The 15,563-nt window shown below is 40.1% G+C and overlaps 1 protein-coding gene across 1 annotated transcript in view; it reads right to left on the reverse strand.

Moving 5' to 3' along the window:
• The window catches only part of LOC130202945 (E3 ubiquitin-protein ligase TRIM9), a 43,133-nt gene that overhangs the window by 5,352 nt on the left and 22,218 nt on the right, over positions 1-15,563 (reverse strand). The window contains exons 4-10 of the mRNA XM_056428841.1: positions 12,448-12,558; positions 10,527-10,680; positions 6,290-6,453; positions 5,818-5,956; positions 2,860-2,984; positions 2,547-2,725; positions 602-764 (exon numbers count right to left, since the gene is read on the reverse strand). Coding sequence (XP_056284816.1) covers positions 602-764; positions 2,547-2,725; positions 2,860-2,984; positions 5,818-5,956; positions 6,290-6,453; positions 10,527-10,680; positions 12,448-12,558 — 1,035 coding nt within the window. The remainder of the gene's footprint in view (positions 1-601; positions 765-2,546; positions 2,726-2,859; positions 2,985-5,817; positions 5,957-6,289; positions 6,454-10,526; positions 10,681-12,447; positions 12,559-15,563) is intronic.

Raw genomic sequence — 15,563 nt, forward strand, 5'->3', positions numbered from 1 at the left:
CCTCTTGCCAGATCCTAGTGCAATAACTACAATAATAACTTCATATCCACACTATGTTGATCTGCACTTCACACATTTCATTTATTTACACGACACACATACACACACTTTGCATTTTGCACACTGTCTATATTTAATATCTTTATATTTAATTTAATTTGTCATTAGTATTGTGTATGCATATATGTTGTATAAATACATACATATATATTTTATTTTATATTTTACTTTGTATACTTCTATATCTTTCATCCCTGTTTTTTATGTTATATTTTATTTTTTATTCTTGTGTGTTTAGTTTATTGGTGCTGCTACTGTGACGACAAATTTCCCCTTGGGGATTAATAAAGTATATATCTATCTATCTATACTAGAAAACACACACTGCACGACACACACGTCTTGTTTTCCTGACTTTTTGGGACATACCAGTGACTTAAATGACCCTAACCCAAGTTTACTGTAAAACGTAATGATTTACGCTATTATCCCCATTTTTCCCCCCCAAAATAAGTGACTGTGACTTTGTAATCAGATCAGTATTTGCCCATAAGATGGGTAAAACACGCCCACGCACACACACACACACACACACACTGACCTGCACGTTTCGGTTGAGGCTGACGGCGGGTACGAAGACCCCTTCCAGGTTCTCGAAGGAGGTCGGTCCATGCTGCTCCTTGTTGATGAAGAAAGTCAGTGTGCGTTTGGTCAGATCCAGCAGGACGCCAACCGTCGAGCCCTTGGCGATTCCTCCCTCCGCCCTACACACACACACACACACACACACACAAAACACAAAATAGATTGAACACATTGAAACAGGGAGACTGACATCTGACATTCTTCCCCGACAGATCATAGATAGATAGAGATAGATGGATATATACTTTATTAATCCCCAAGGGGAAATTTGTCGAAGCAGTAGCAGCACCAATAAACTAAACACACAAGAATAAAAAATAAAATATAAAAAACAGGGATGAAAGATATAGAAGTATACAAAGTAAAATATCAAATCAAATATATATGTATATATACAACATATATGCATACACAATACACAATACTAATGACAAATTAAATTAAATATAAAAATATTAAATATATATATATATATATATATACATAAGAAGCAAGTTAAACTTGAGCTTGCAAGTGGACCAGAATAATATTCCGGTTCTATTCCAAATGTGCCGTTAAAGTGCCATGTGCTTGAAAGAAAAAGTAACGCATTAAAAATGTAAACCTCATATCCAGCAATTTATTATTTTCATCTTTTGTGTCCCGGCGGTCTGGAGCTCCGTTTGTTTTAACAAGCTTGTCAAAGACTCGGGAACTCAGACTGCGAACTGTGATCTGACTCTAATTGCTTGTTATCCCGAAAGAGGGAGAAGAGTGTGACTGGGGTTGTGTTGCTAAGGCGTGAAACCGCCTCTGCACGTGGAAGCATGCCGGCAGCCACGTTTCCAACACGCCGGCCTCAGAGAGGGTCAGCGTGCTGAGAGACACGAAGGAATCGACGTGTTTAAGAACATGAGCCACACACCTGAGATGATGAATGACCTGAAAGGCACAGAGAATACCGCCGCCTGGACGGACCGAGAGGGGAGAGCCACGAATAAAGTCAGTGGAGAGTCAGCTGTGTTTCAGCTTGTCGATGTCAATAAATGTTCAATGAGGGTTTGATAGTTACGTTGTGACACGAAGAGAGTTGCTGCAGAGACTCTCTGGTCTGTGTGTGTATGTGTGTGTGTGTGTGTAGAAGAAGAGAGTACAAAGTTGCTTCCTGCTGTTGTTTATAATTAAAGAAGTAAACCCAGTTTCTAATGAGACACACACGTTTAAAAGCTGTAACTAATGTTCTGTTCGGTACATTTCGATCAATCACTTCTTTTTTTATTAATGACCACACGATTGAGGTGGATGTGGTTCCGGTAAAAAGCATGATGGGTAAACTCATAACAGCAGTGTCTGAACATCAAAACATAGACATCAATATCACATTATTACATTTTTTATTTATTTAGTTTTTATTTTCCATTTTATTTTTTATTTTAATATATACTTTTAAATGTAATATTGGTTTCTTGCTATTCCACTTGTTTTACTTTGACTCTGTGGAGCACTTTGTAAACATTGTTTTTAAAGGTGCGATATAAATAAAGTTATTATTATTATTATTAGACACACAACTGACTAACACAACATTACTCACACAAAACCACGAGACGAAACTCACAGACAGTATATTTAAGTTAATAGAAAGGTGCCCAGCGCTTCTCGGATAACGGAGAAGTGTTCAAAGCTCTTATTTGTGATATAGTGATTAAGCTGATTGTAGGAGGAGCACATATAATAATAGTATTTATTGACCATGCACTGCAGTACCAAACTGTTTCAGGTGAGGTGAGTATGCTCTCAACTATGGCCGTGAGATGGTTTTGTTTCATTTAAAATGATAGTTTTTGTATTTATGATCGATACTTGACATATAATACCAGCAATAAATGTCTCCCATCAAAATACCAACAGTGTCCACCCACCTGTTGGTGTGGGAGTTGTTGTGCATGAACCAGGAGCGGTTGTTGTCCACGTACATGGCCCACGCCTTGTCGTCTTTCCCCAGCATCATGTCTTTCATGGTGTTGATCCTCGCCACGCCAAACGCAGGGTCCGGGTGGTTGTCATAGCGATCGATGCGGACCTCCCAGTAGTGGATGCCCTGAGATTCAAGTGGACGTAGAATAGATTAAATGTGGTTGTGTGAAACATATTTTGGATCACCCCGCTCCCTCACAGAAGAAATACATCTAACCCCCGGATAGAAATCAATAAGACGGATAACAGGTGTGTTACTTTGGAGAAAGCGGCGGTTCCCAGCACCACGCGGTCGTCGTAGCTGCTGCAGGTCACCGTCTGGTTTTCATTGGTCAGGACGATGTCCCGATGAGCTGTGGAGGGGTCGAAGGAGAACCAGGCCACTGGAGAAGGCAAACAACAGCTGGTCACTATGAGTCCACTTAGCGTGCAGTAATGTCATATTAGTAGCTCTGCATCATATCATTGTTTTCATCCTGATCAATAAGGACTCACTGCTGCCGCCACAGTGGAAAACTACAACCTGCTCTCTTTATAACAAGGATAACTCCTTGTCATAATAAGAAATCTTCAAATACTCATGTCAGGATAATGTTATATAATGATATACAGAATCTAATAGCAACTTATTTTGCTGTATTTGTATGTATATGTAACAATAAACATGTGAATGTTAAAATTATTAAAATGATGATCCGTCAAATAGAAAGAAACAGATTTGTTACGGATGCGTGGTGTGGAGGACCCAAACGCAGCAGGAGTTTCACAAAAAACAGAGTTTATTCTCAGTACAGGAACAACAACAAAAAGACGATCTGACATCAGACAAACAGAAGGACACAGATTAAATACACAGGGGAACGAGACACAGGTGGAAACAATCAGGGCGTGGCTGGAAACAATCAGGAAAGAAACAGACAAGCACAGGGAGGGAAGAGCAGGGAAACAGGAAACGAGACAGGGACTTCAACATAAAACAGGAAACACTCAAATCCTAACAAGATTTCTTTGTTAAATAAGCAGAAATTAATTGTTGTATCAGACAATAATATAACTAAACTAGAACGGGCACTCGGTAGAGCGCATACCTTCGCATATCACAAGATTGGGCATTGAATTATGAACATTTTGGCATTAGTTGCATGCCAATTGGAGAGAAATTGACCGCGCTATGGTGAAAAGAAGATGTTGACCTTTTCATGACCTTGACCTTTGACCCGATTGATCCCAAAATCTAATCATATGGTCCCTGGATAATAACCAATCATCCCACCAAATTGCATGCGATTCAAGAAGATTGTGACCTTTTTCATGACCTTGACCTTTGACCCGATCAATCCCAAAATATAATCAAATGGTCCCCGGATAATAACCAATCATCCCACCAAATGTCATGCGATTCGGTTTAATGCTTTTTGACTTATGCGAATAACACGCACGCACGCATACAAATACACGGCGATCAAAACATTACCTTCCGCATTTTCAATGCAACGGTAATAATTGCAAGTAAATGGAAAATGCACACTTTGTCAAGACTGTATGTGATTATTTTTTATAAACAAGAAATAACTCAGACTCATGGAGCTGACAAGTAGCCCTGATGTAATTGTCATTTTCATCAGGGCTCAGCCTCCCCTGTGATTGGACGCCCGTCAGCTGGTCTAGACGTGTCCGTTGCCACATTAACACACATTGTCGGTTGGTTCCTTCTCGACAGAGTTACGTCTGGAAATCCATGCACGGCATATATAACGCTCTGTCTGATGTAGCGGGGGAGTTTATAGCTGCAGTATAAAGGCACTCACACACACACACACACAAACGCACACACACACAGAGACACACTAAAGGCACAACACAAATCTGAACAGAAACATCAGGGAGGAATTTACTACCTCTGCCTGAAGGCAGAAATGCTTCATCAGCTGGATACAACCAGATGCAATCGTTGAATTGGAAGTGGAGACACAAACACACACACACACACACATATACACACACACGTACACACACACAGAAAAAAGATTTATACCAGATATTACAGAAATTGAGCATACAGATCTGTGTTTGTTCTGCAGCCTCATTCACTCGTCGTGCCTCTTTTCTCTGTGTATTTGCAGGAAGAGGAGGAAAAAGAGGGCGAGTTGGCGAGGAGAGAAAAAAGAGGGTGGGTGGGATAAACGGTTATCAGTCAGAAAACTGACTAATGCCCATTGTTGCTGAAATTGGCAACGGGAGATAGAGCCTCAGTGTGACTCTCACCTTCATTCCACTGTGCTTGTGGAAGATGTTGTCATCTATCCCTTTTTTCATCCCCCTTCTTTCTCTGACTCCTTTCTTTTCTTAACTTTCCCTTCCTTTGCCCTATTCAGCTTTGTTTTTTCTTTCTTTCTCCGCTCCTCGTTTCCTCCATTCTTTTCCGCGTATAATATTCTTTCCCTTCCTTTCTTTTCTTTGAGATTACCATGTTTCCTCTCTTTTTGTCATTCTTTATTCCTCCTCAGGTTGAAGTGGGTGCTGCTTAATATTCTGTAAAGCACAATGTTTTTCAGTATTTACCGACTGAAAAGAAATATCTTTTCATCACTAGAAAAGTTAATGTTGTATATGAATCCTGTTGAATTAGCATTTTTGGTTTAAATTATTTTGAGTGTTTGAAAAGCTGCTCCTCAAGACACAGACTTGTTCCATCGTGAGTGTGTGTCATAGATTCAGTGACTGAGTATTCTCAGTTAAACTTAGGTCATTTGAGTCTTTTAAAAATGCTTCTGAGTAGTTGGACTTGTATGTCACGTTTAGTCTGTTTAAAAAAAAAGCTGAAGATTTTGATTGTTATGTCGTAATACCTCGTATCCTGAAGATACACTTTTTGCTTTTTAATTAAAATGCACCTAATTGAGCATGAAAGGGAATAGTTCCCTCTCTTGCATCACCACCAGCTGGTCATTTTGGTTTATCATTTAACTTGTTTTAGTGTTGGCGTACATATTCGGTACTATCTATCACCATCTTTTAATTAAATATATTTGAGGAGTTGAAACTGTTACTCGATATAGGTCGCGGCTTGTCATTTAGGTGTGAAGGTGGGTCCCACAGCCGGACCAGTTGAGAACCACTGCTTTAGCAGACACGCAGTGCCAATTTGGCAAAGCTGTAGAACACCCACCCACCCTCACACACACACACACACACACACACACACATCCTGCCTACCATCAGAGGTCTTGAGCACCACCGTCTTGCTGTACGGCCCCACACCGACAGCATTGTAGGCTTTCACCCTGGCATTGTAGGAGCTGTTGAAGTGAAGGCCGTCCACAGTACACACTGTCTCATTCCCCACATACACCTCCTGAGGGCACACACACACATTTCAGTAAGCATCAAATGCAGATTACATGCATACACATGTTTGTTCCCTGCCTCAGCACACACAGTGTATACATGGACTCAAGTATTAGTAAAGACCTGCACACTTAAATTGCATGTGTACTGATGGCACTCAACACACACACAAACTACCATCTGGCTTTAGTCAGAGATGAGCAGCATATGGATAATTAATAATGAAATCAAAAGGAAGTGACGTAATTTACTCCACGACGTCATGTTAGTGGTGACAGGTCGTTTACTGTGTGTGATGCCCACTACTCATGATAACAGTGTGTTTTGAAGAGGCACAGACCCGGTACTGTCCTCCGTTGCCGTCGTCCAGCTCCAGGATGTAGCCCTCGATGGCGCTGACAGAGGGCGCAGTGACCCTCCAGGCCAAGGTGGCGCTGTTGTTCCTGGTGCAGCACTTCTCCAGCTGCAGGAGAGGAGCCGCCGGCACCGAGGTTCCAGGCTCCACTGATGGGGAGAAAATGATGGATGAGACGTACAGATTTGCAATTGGATGGAGAGGGTTTAAGACGAGAGGAGGGAGAAATGAAAGGGTGGGAGGAGAAAGAGCGAAAAGGAAACAAACTGATGGGAGAGAAAGAGATGCTTTACTGTATCGTGGGGGATAAAAACATGTCCGAGTTTATTCTGGGAATCGGTGGAGGCTTTAAGTCGGCCTCCAGCAGCATTTTAGTTGAACACTATTGTGCTTATTCCTTTGCTTCTCTCCCTAAACTAGTGTTATTCCCACGGTGGGACAACCTTTTGAGATGCAAACCGTCCATTGACAAGACAGACTAATACATTCCAGTAATCGGTAGATTCAGATCAGGAATCTTGGCTTGTTAATTAGAAATCAAAAAATGAAGGGACCAGCATGATATCAAATGATTTTCTAATACATGTCCTATCTGTCTGAGCCTGGTGGTAAAACGTGTGCGAACACACAGGACTGCATTCCAAAAGGAGCTGAAACAAACACACAAACAACAACATCAGAGTAAAAATAACCACTGAACACACGAGTGGAGATCTCAGAGTGATGATGAATTCTGCAGCAGTCATGACAGAGGGAACAGGGTTGATGTGACTGCACTCGTCGACTCAGTGGATCAATATCTATGATATGTGTGACAGTATTTGTAGCCAAAGTAGTTCTTTGATTCACGCACAACCACCATATCCCGCATACATTTGATCATTTGTGTTCATATTTGCAGCAGGATATTCTCCTTCTAGTATTTGAAGTATGCTATACTTTAAATCCACATATTCGCGTTTAATTAAAAAGAAATCCGAATTGAAAAAAAGCTTAACCCGAATTGTTTATTCCATATAACAATACAAGAATTGTGATTCTGAAATTTGGGGATCATGTTGAATACACTTTTTTCTGATTATATTTACGCTGATAGAGTATTGTTATTATTTCCATAGAAAAAGTCAAAGGACTAGTCAGCTAAGAATAGCATGGGAAACAGAGAAGTACTTCAGGCTACACATTTCTGTGACTTATATGGAAACGTTGTGCTCCGGTGAAGGCAGCACTATTCTGCAGAGGAGCTGGAAAACAATAACCATGCAGAGACCAGGTAGACGCTGTGGGACAATAACGGATTCTCCTGCACATCTGTAAATATGACGTTGGTTTGGATGTTTTAATGCAAGAGCACATGGACGGAAGATGACACATAAAGCAGCTGCAACTGAGAGTGAGACCGGCGCAGAGATTTAGAAACATGACAAGAGGTAAATATTCACATGAAGCAGTGAAGAGCGTCAGCGTGTCACCAAAATGACCAACAGCATCGCAAAAGCCTTATGATCATTCATTTTCAAACTGTGTGTAAATGTTTTTGTTTTAACCATATACCATTGACTTGTAGGTCATACTATTAGAATTTATAAATACTTCTTAAATCATGTAAGTCATTTTGAAAGATGTAGGTATTGTACATGTCATCAATGTAAAATGTTGTATCATCAGCATATTAGGACACAGCAGGAGTTTCTTTTCCCAAATATCCAATATTAGATCAGAAAACGCTGCAACTACAAAGACGACAAACTACGAACATGAAGGTTTGGTCTTTTTAAGTAACTTGGTTTCCTGTTTGCTTTCGTCAATATTTCTACTTCAAGCATAAAACTGAAATGTAACAATCACTTTTGCTACTTTTGAACATCTGGTTATTTTGTACTTTTGGCAATCATTCGTTCTTATTTGATCTTTGACTTCACAGAGTGAGAGTTTGAATTACAAATGGTAACCCTTCATTTGGATCACTTCACAATGGAGCATTAAACACAACAAGACATAATCTGAGAAATTCAAACTGTGTGAGGGTTTGCTGAGCATGAAAATCAGGGATTTCTCTCCGATTGAGGGCATTGAGGTCAGAAGATACTGTGGGGGGGGGGGGGGGGGTGAGCATTCGGAGGAGGATCCTATAATAAGACTTGGTTGATATTTTTTGGACCGCTTCCAGTATTTTTTATCTCACTTAAATAGAAATTAAAAAGCCTTGCAACAGCATTTAGACCTTGACGTTGTTGCTCGTCACCCAGCGTCTGGTTCCCGCTATAAAGACTCCACCTGAACACAGATGTCGGCTCTTCTTTGGCTGACTAAGCTGCTGTTTTGTTTGTTTTAAACAATTTCACACTGATTACTGACCCTCCATGTGTGTTTAGTTTATATGTCTTTAAAGAAATGTGTTTATTTCTTTTTAACTCGACTAATGCCCCATTAACGTTGCATTACTTTGAGCCCGGTTGTATCATTGGTCAAATAAGTGGCGGATGCTTTATTTTATCAGTAATTAATTGCCCAACTACTTCTTGGAAGTTTCCTGGTAACAAATATGTAATCTGGTAATAATTAAATGGGAAAAACCCACGTCTGTAGTGTTTGCCCCAGTTTATGGAAAGTTTTAGTTAGTTGAGTGGTTGTTCATTTACAGGGCACATCAAGACTGAAGAAACTAGTGATCCAGAGCAACTCATTCAGTTCAGACGGCCAATGATAACTTATAATTAGGAGAATAATTTCAGGCTACTTATGAAGCAGAAAGTGTGTAGTTGCTCAGGAAGTCGAACGACTAAAATGCTCCATGTTTAAACTCCATTGCTTTGTTCCTGATGGTCAATGGGACGTGACAGTGGGGGAACAGATGGGTTTCATGTCGTCTGACTTTAAAAACAATCGACATCGAAACCCCTGATCTTTATTCCCAAGGTTGAGCCGTATTACAATGAGATACGCAGAGTGCTGATTACATATTTAATGTACATTAACAATACACCAGGGAGATCTCTTAAGAATCCAGTCGAGCACGTTGTGTTTATTCATGCGCGCCAACTGGTTGCTGGGTAGCAACAGCCAATGAATAGCTAATCAGCTTCGTACATTGTTGTACAGCGAGAAGAGACCTCTGAAGGCAAGAAAGACCAAAACTACAGGTTTTATGATTATTCAAATATAACATCAAGGGGCTTTTTTGTTGCCAGAGGTTTTTTTTGTTGCTTTGTATGTTTTATGTACGGACTCCACCATACTGTACATTTTTATAAGTTGGTTATTCTGTACACACGTTTGTCTGTCCAGCGAAAGTGGATCCCTCATTAGTTGGTCTTCAGGTTTCTTCCTGTTTTTCCCCATTAAAAAATATTTTTTTGGGATGTATTTCGTAATTCAAATTGAAAGTTAGGACAGAAGAGGGTGTCGAATGCTCTCCTGGTTGTAAATTCCCTTGAGCCTCTACGTTTGTGATTTGTGATGTTGGGCAATATAAATAAGATTGTAAAGTATTCTGTGGCTCAGGAGGTTTAAAAGTATAAGAAAATAACCCATGGATGTTCACCAAGCAGCGAGCGTCTAATGCTCAGCAGTATGAGAACAACAGGAAATCCTTTATTATGATGATTTGGGAGCGTTCAAGCCTGATTCCAAGATGGTTACCCCCTCTGCTAGTCTTCTAATATTGGAAGAGTGAAATACACTCATGTCGCTTCCAAGAACATCATTTAATTGACCTAAATGATCTCCTTTAAAATGAACTGAACGCAGTTTAGAAGCCATTTTGCAAACCTTTTTTTATTGACCCTTAAATGTACGTGGTTCTTTTAACCAAGTGAGAGATAAGATAAGATGTGTCATTATGTTCAAATGGCATAATGACACAATCAGTTGCATTATGGGAAATGTAGAGTGGAGATCGACCCGTACTATATAATATAAGTCAGGATCTCTCAGCTGCAGCCTCAGCCTCATCTACATTGAAAGTGATGGTTCTTTTTCAATCAGTTCTTTGTTAGACCCCCCCCCCCCCCCCCCCCCATCTTTATGAGCTCACTACTAAATGGATGGATTACTCCTTTAAATACAAGTGTGAATACAGAGAAGTTAAGAATACGATTAGTTGATTAAAAACAATTCATAGGAATTAGAATCAAGGTACGATACAGTTAACAAAGGTATAATACATTATTGACATTTGAGTAGGTAGTGTAGTAGGTAGTGTGTGTTTTCCCGTCTTCACCTTTGCCCTGGTAGAAGTCCAGCTGCAGGATGGTTTGGAGCAGCGAGTCGGTGCCGAGGGTGAGGTCAAACTCAGGGCCTACTTTTGGCTCCAGGGCCCCCTTCACCCACTGGTCCTGAGATGATATGACCCTCTTGATCAGAGCATCTGAGATCTACACACACACACACACACATAATGTTGGAAGATAAGCACGTGAAAAGATGTGAAGAGCCAAACCAACAGAGGAAATAAGAGCATCTTAACTCAATATCAGGAGGCTCACAGGGCTGTGCTTCCCTCCCGGCATCGAGAACAGCTCCTCTGCTCTGGCTTCACTTCCATTAGCCGGCTTTATTACACATTAGTGCAAATATTTAAGGCTCAGAATTAGAACCCTCGCCTGCTGGTAAGATCTGTTTTGCCTCAAGGGAGGGAAAGTGAATACATTACATTAAACTCTCGACTGCAAAAAAAAAGGTGACGGGATCTTCTTGAAAACATGAGCCTAGTATTTGAAGATTCATCCTTGAGCATTACAGCGTAATTAGCTTCATCGAGCTTAATGTTCCTCACTTCACATCCCTTCAAACTGTATTGTACTTACACATGTGAAGCGATATCATGCCTTAATTCATTTAAGAGACTTGTTAGGATTTAGATGTTGGCAACGATAAAGGACCATAATCAATACATTATAAAATATTCAGATGAATTGTAAGCAAAGGGGTGTGTGTGTGTGTCCCTAAGGAGTGTCTTTGATCGATATGTCATCTCTCTCTTTCACATTAATCTATTTCTCTGTTGCTATCTCTTTACAGGAAAAGAAATGATTCACAACCAGAAGAGACAATAGAATTTCATTTAATATAATTCAATATAAATGTATAATATGGAGATTAAAAGACCAACCTTTATTCTTTACTTTTGATATACGGTACTTATGATTCTGCTTCTTTGCCATGTAACCCTTGTCTCACACTGGCAGCTGTGTATGTGACAATGTAAATAATTGCAAAACTTTTCCCTTCAACATTACCAAAACAATATTAGAAAGGTATTGAGGTAGAAACCAGTCCAAATGCCATAACTTGTTTTGCACATTTGATGATGGTGACAAAATGAGGCATTTACCATATTTTCTTTTAAGCTATATGAGCTTTGCAAGCAAGACATGAAAAACTAAATTGTACAGAGTCACGTTACTTATGTCTCAGTATATTAATTCATATTTGGGGATCTGGACAGAGAAGTTTTGCATAAAAAGTCCCATCAAACTGTGTTCCTGACCCCAACGCGAACATTAAACCTAACGTCTCGTATAATCAGGTGCACGTGTGACATTTGACCTTTTGCAGTTTGACCTCACAATATATGGATCAATAACTATTGATCGGCCACAAAGCATCTGAGCCTGCTGATAACGTGCTGAGACCGTCAATTATAAATGGATCAGCTTCAGTATTTATTGTGTGTGTGAGTGTGTGTGTGTGTGTTGTTATTCTCAGTCTTCCTCCTTACACTGCGTAGTGTTTTTAGATGTGCAGGCTTCACAAACATCAGAGGCTCCCTGCGCTGCTGATGTCTCCTCTTAGCCTCAAAGGAACTAAGTTCCTTGCTTCCTTCTTCCTTTTAACTTTTATATTTAGCATTTTGGTTTTAAACACTTTATGAAAGTAGAATTCTTTCAATGCAGTATAGACCCCACTGTTTATGCCGCGTGTGTGATCTCTGAAAGTTGAGTCTCACCTCTGGTTTTAAAAGAGAACGGTGCTGTGTTTCTCATAATGATCAATTCTCCAAAAGAGACTCGAGAATGAGTCATTCTCTCACAGCTAAGATATTCTAACAAGTTGTTTTCCTTCCCAAGTGCTTAGGGAGACAGGCAGATGCCATGATCTCACACACACACACACACACACACACACAGGGGATGGGATACCTGGAGGAATCCACTGGGATCGTTCTCCTTGAGGACTTCCAGGCAGAACTCCATCATGCCGGTGGTCTGGCGGAGCTTCATGGTGCAGTGGGTCATCTGGTCACGCACCACCTGAGACAAAGACGCAGGTCAGAAATGGTAGATGTTAAAAGTTAACCTGAAAAAGACAATTAATAGACTATGAACCCCTAATGAGAAAATGTGTTTTTATGTTGAAATAAAGTGCAGAGAGAGAGAAAAGTACTTTAAATGGCAAACAGCCCAAATAAGTAGCCCGACCAAGTGCTTCCTGGTTGAGGTAAAAAAAACTACAAACTAAACCCCCCCTAAAGATTTAACCCGATGGTCTGGGATTGCTCAATAGATAATGTTTTTTGTCATTTAAATTTTTTATTTGTTTAGTGATATAAACATAAAACAAGTACAAAAATGTCAGACATAAACATAAACATATATATACACACATATACATACACCTACACACACACACACACACACATAGATAATCTGACGTGGTGTACAGTAGGTGGAAATGGGCTAGTACATATACAAAGAGGCCACAAAGCCTGCCCATGCCATTCAGCAACGCCACAAAGAAACAAGGAGAGTGCAGAAAAATGATAAATGCAATGTGTGACAATACAGACATTTAGCCAACAGAAGAAAAAGGCCGGGTTGGCAGCTCGATGCTATGACTGTGGAGCAGGTGTGAGGATCAGGGGGGATCAAGTGATTGGGACTGGCTGGAACAACAGGTGAGTCTGTGGCTGGCAGGCGAGCAGACAGCAGGACTTTATAATCCAACGTTTGGAAGACATCTTGAAAAAAAAAACTTTGTTTTCCTGGCATCCTGTCCCGCTATCAGCCAACAGACACACACACACACACACACACACACACACACACACACACTCAGACATCACATGCTATCTGTTGGATGAAATCTGCAGGGAAATGAGATCTGGACGCGTTGTCACAAGCAGTCGAGATGAGGCGAATTAAAACGCAGTGAACTGTCACCGCCTTATTAGCCTTTTGTTTATATTTAATAATCCCTGCACCACATTCCAACTGATCTGTGATATTTAATTATCTTCATAGATGTATGTGTTTAATATGTATTGATCAGCAAATTTTAAAAAGGTTAAGCGAGGGAAAAGTAGACAGAAAAAAATGATGGCTCGTGGATCGTGGATAATTAATTACACCGTTACCCAATGGCCGCCTAAATGAATCAGAGAGTTAATTAGACAGAGCGTTGGAAATTAAGCCCCTCGTTTTTATTTGATGGTTAATGAGATCACAGTTAATTATTCACCTGTCAACTGCTGTATGAACTGAACTATGAAGAGCATGAACTGAGAGTCAAAGAGGGTCAGAGCAGAAGGTACGGAGGCTGTGGTGAAGGAAACAGCAGAAATATTGGATGAAACTGGTCCAATGCACTTTACAAGAAACCATATATGGATTATTTTGCCTGACTTTTCTACGGTAATGTTCAACCTCTCATATCACTGTGGGAACAGCTGCTTGAAACCCACCGGTTCAGACTGGCGTTTGCCAAGTTTGATTTATTTTTATCTTTTTCTTTAACCATTTGTTTACTTATTATTCTCATGAAGCAATTTTTTATGTCTGATCTAGAAATATACCGTGAATAAACATTACCCAACGGCTACATCTTCATATCGTGCGTTTGTCTTTTATTTGTCTTTTGTTTTGCTTACAATTCCCACAAAAAAAGTGACAAGTTTCAATCAAAATCATAACATTAATATCATGTGTATTTATTTAGTGAAGCAGTTTGTTTAATGCACTTGGTTGTGATGTGTGAAGAGGTTTGGTTTAGAGCTATGTTTTAAAGATGGATTTAGGATTTAAGATACGGGTGGTTAAAGAATGAATCAAAGGTACAAAGAAAATGTCATTAAAGGTCAAATTATATTTATATAAATATATTTTTCTTGAGGCTATATTTCACCTTAACACATTCATGCAGACATAATTCGACTTTAGCAAAACACACACACAAACATCTAAATAATTAACCAGGAGAAGAAACCTGCTCTTATCTCCTGTAAACAACATGGAGTGTGAAGCGTGCAGTAAATCTCAGATCTATTTCAATTTCCCGCTGAGATGCGCCGTGAGCCCCCTCCCACGTGCTCCTGGCAGCTTTATCAATTGTGTGTGTGTGTGTGTGTGTGTGTGTGTACTCTTGAACGTGCATCTTTGTGAAGACAAACACCTTTAGAGTGAGGATATTGTGAAATGTGGGAATGTTGAAAAATAAGGACATTTTACCTCATTTTTGGGGTTCATTTTTAAATTAGATTTAGGTAGATAAGACGTGAAAAGACCTCTACTTATTGCTCTCCCATAACATTGTCAAATTCTGCTCAAATAAATCACAATTTGAGCAGCAGGAACCAGAGATATCGTCGTTTGTATCCCATTTATTCTTCTCCCGTGTCAAAATGCCCACATTACCCACAATGCAACTCCCCCACAGAAAGTTGAGTTCTGTGTGTTACGCTACGAGGAGCTATAGCCTCTGGTCTCAAGCGGAGAAGAGGATGATGAGTCTAACTCCACACCCCGAGAATATTCTCTTTTTCGTCTTCACACCCAGCCGACGCTGACTCAGGTGACATCACTTGAGGCCAAATACATTTATAAGACTTTTTGCAGCTCCAGTAAGAGCAACAAAAGGCTTCATACAACTTGTTTTCACACATTAGTAGCAGTAGTACTTGTCCACCCCTGGACAGAGCCTGATGTAAAACGCATCTGTAGTTCCCCTTTAAGGAAGAGTTAGCTGAGGCAGCACTCACGACACATGGCGCGGAAAACAGTCACGCTGAGGTGATGCCAAAATAGGGATACAATATTTCAGGAATGTCTTGACAGATATAGAAATAGAAATATGCGTCTAGTACAGATTAGTAACACTGACACACAGATTCTATGTTACATTACTATATGTATAAGTACACATATTAAAAACATCCTTTGGCTGGTGGGCAGTGGTATGACTACAGAACTGTGTTTCTTTAGCCAGATAACATGATGTGATATGTAATGTATCATCCAATGTGCTCAGCCCATATGTGAGT

This window comes from Pseudoliparis swirei, chromosome 12, assembly GCF_029220125.1.
Source record: "Pseudoliparis swirei isolate HS2019 ecotype Mariana Trench chromosome 12, NWPU_hadal_v1, whole genome shotgun sequence".
NCBI lineage: Eukaryota > Metazoa > Chordata > Actinopteri > Perciformes > Liparidae > Pseudoliparis > Pseudoliparis swirei.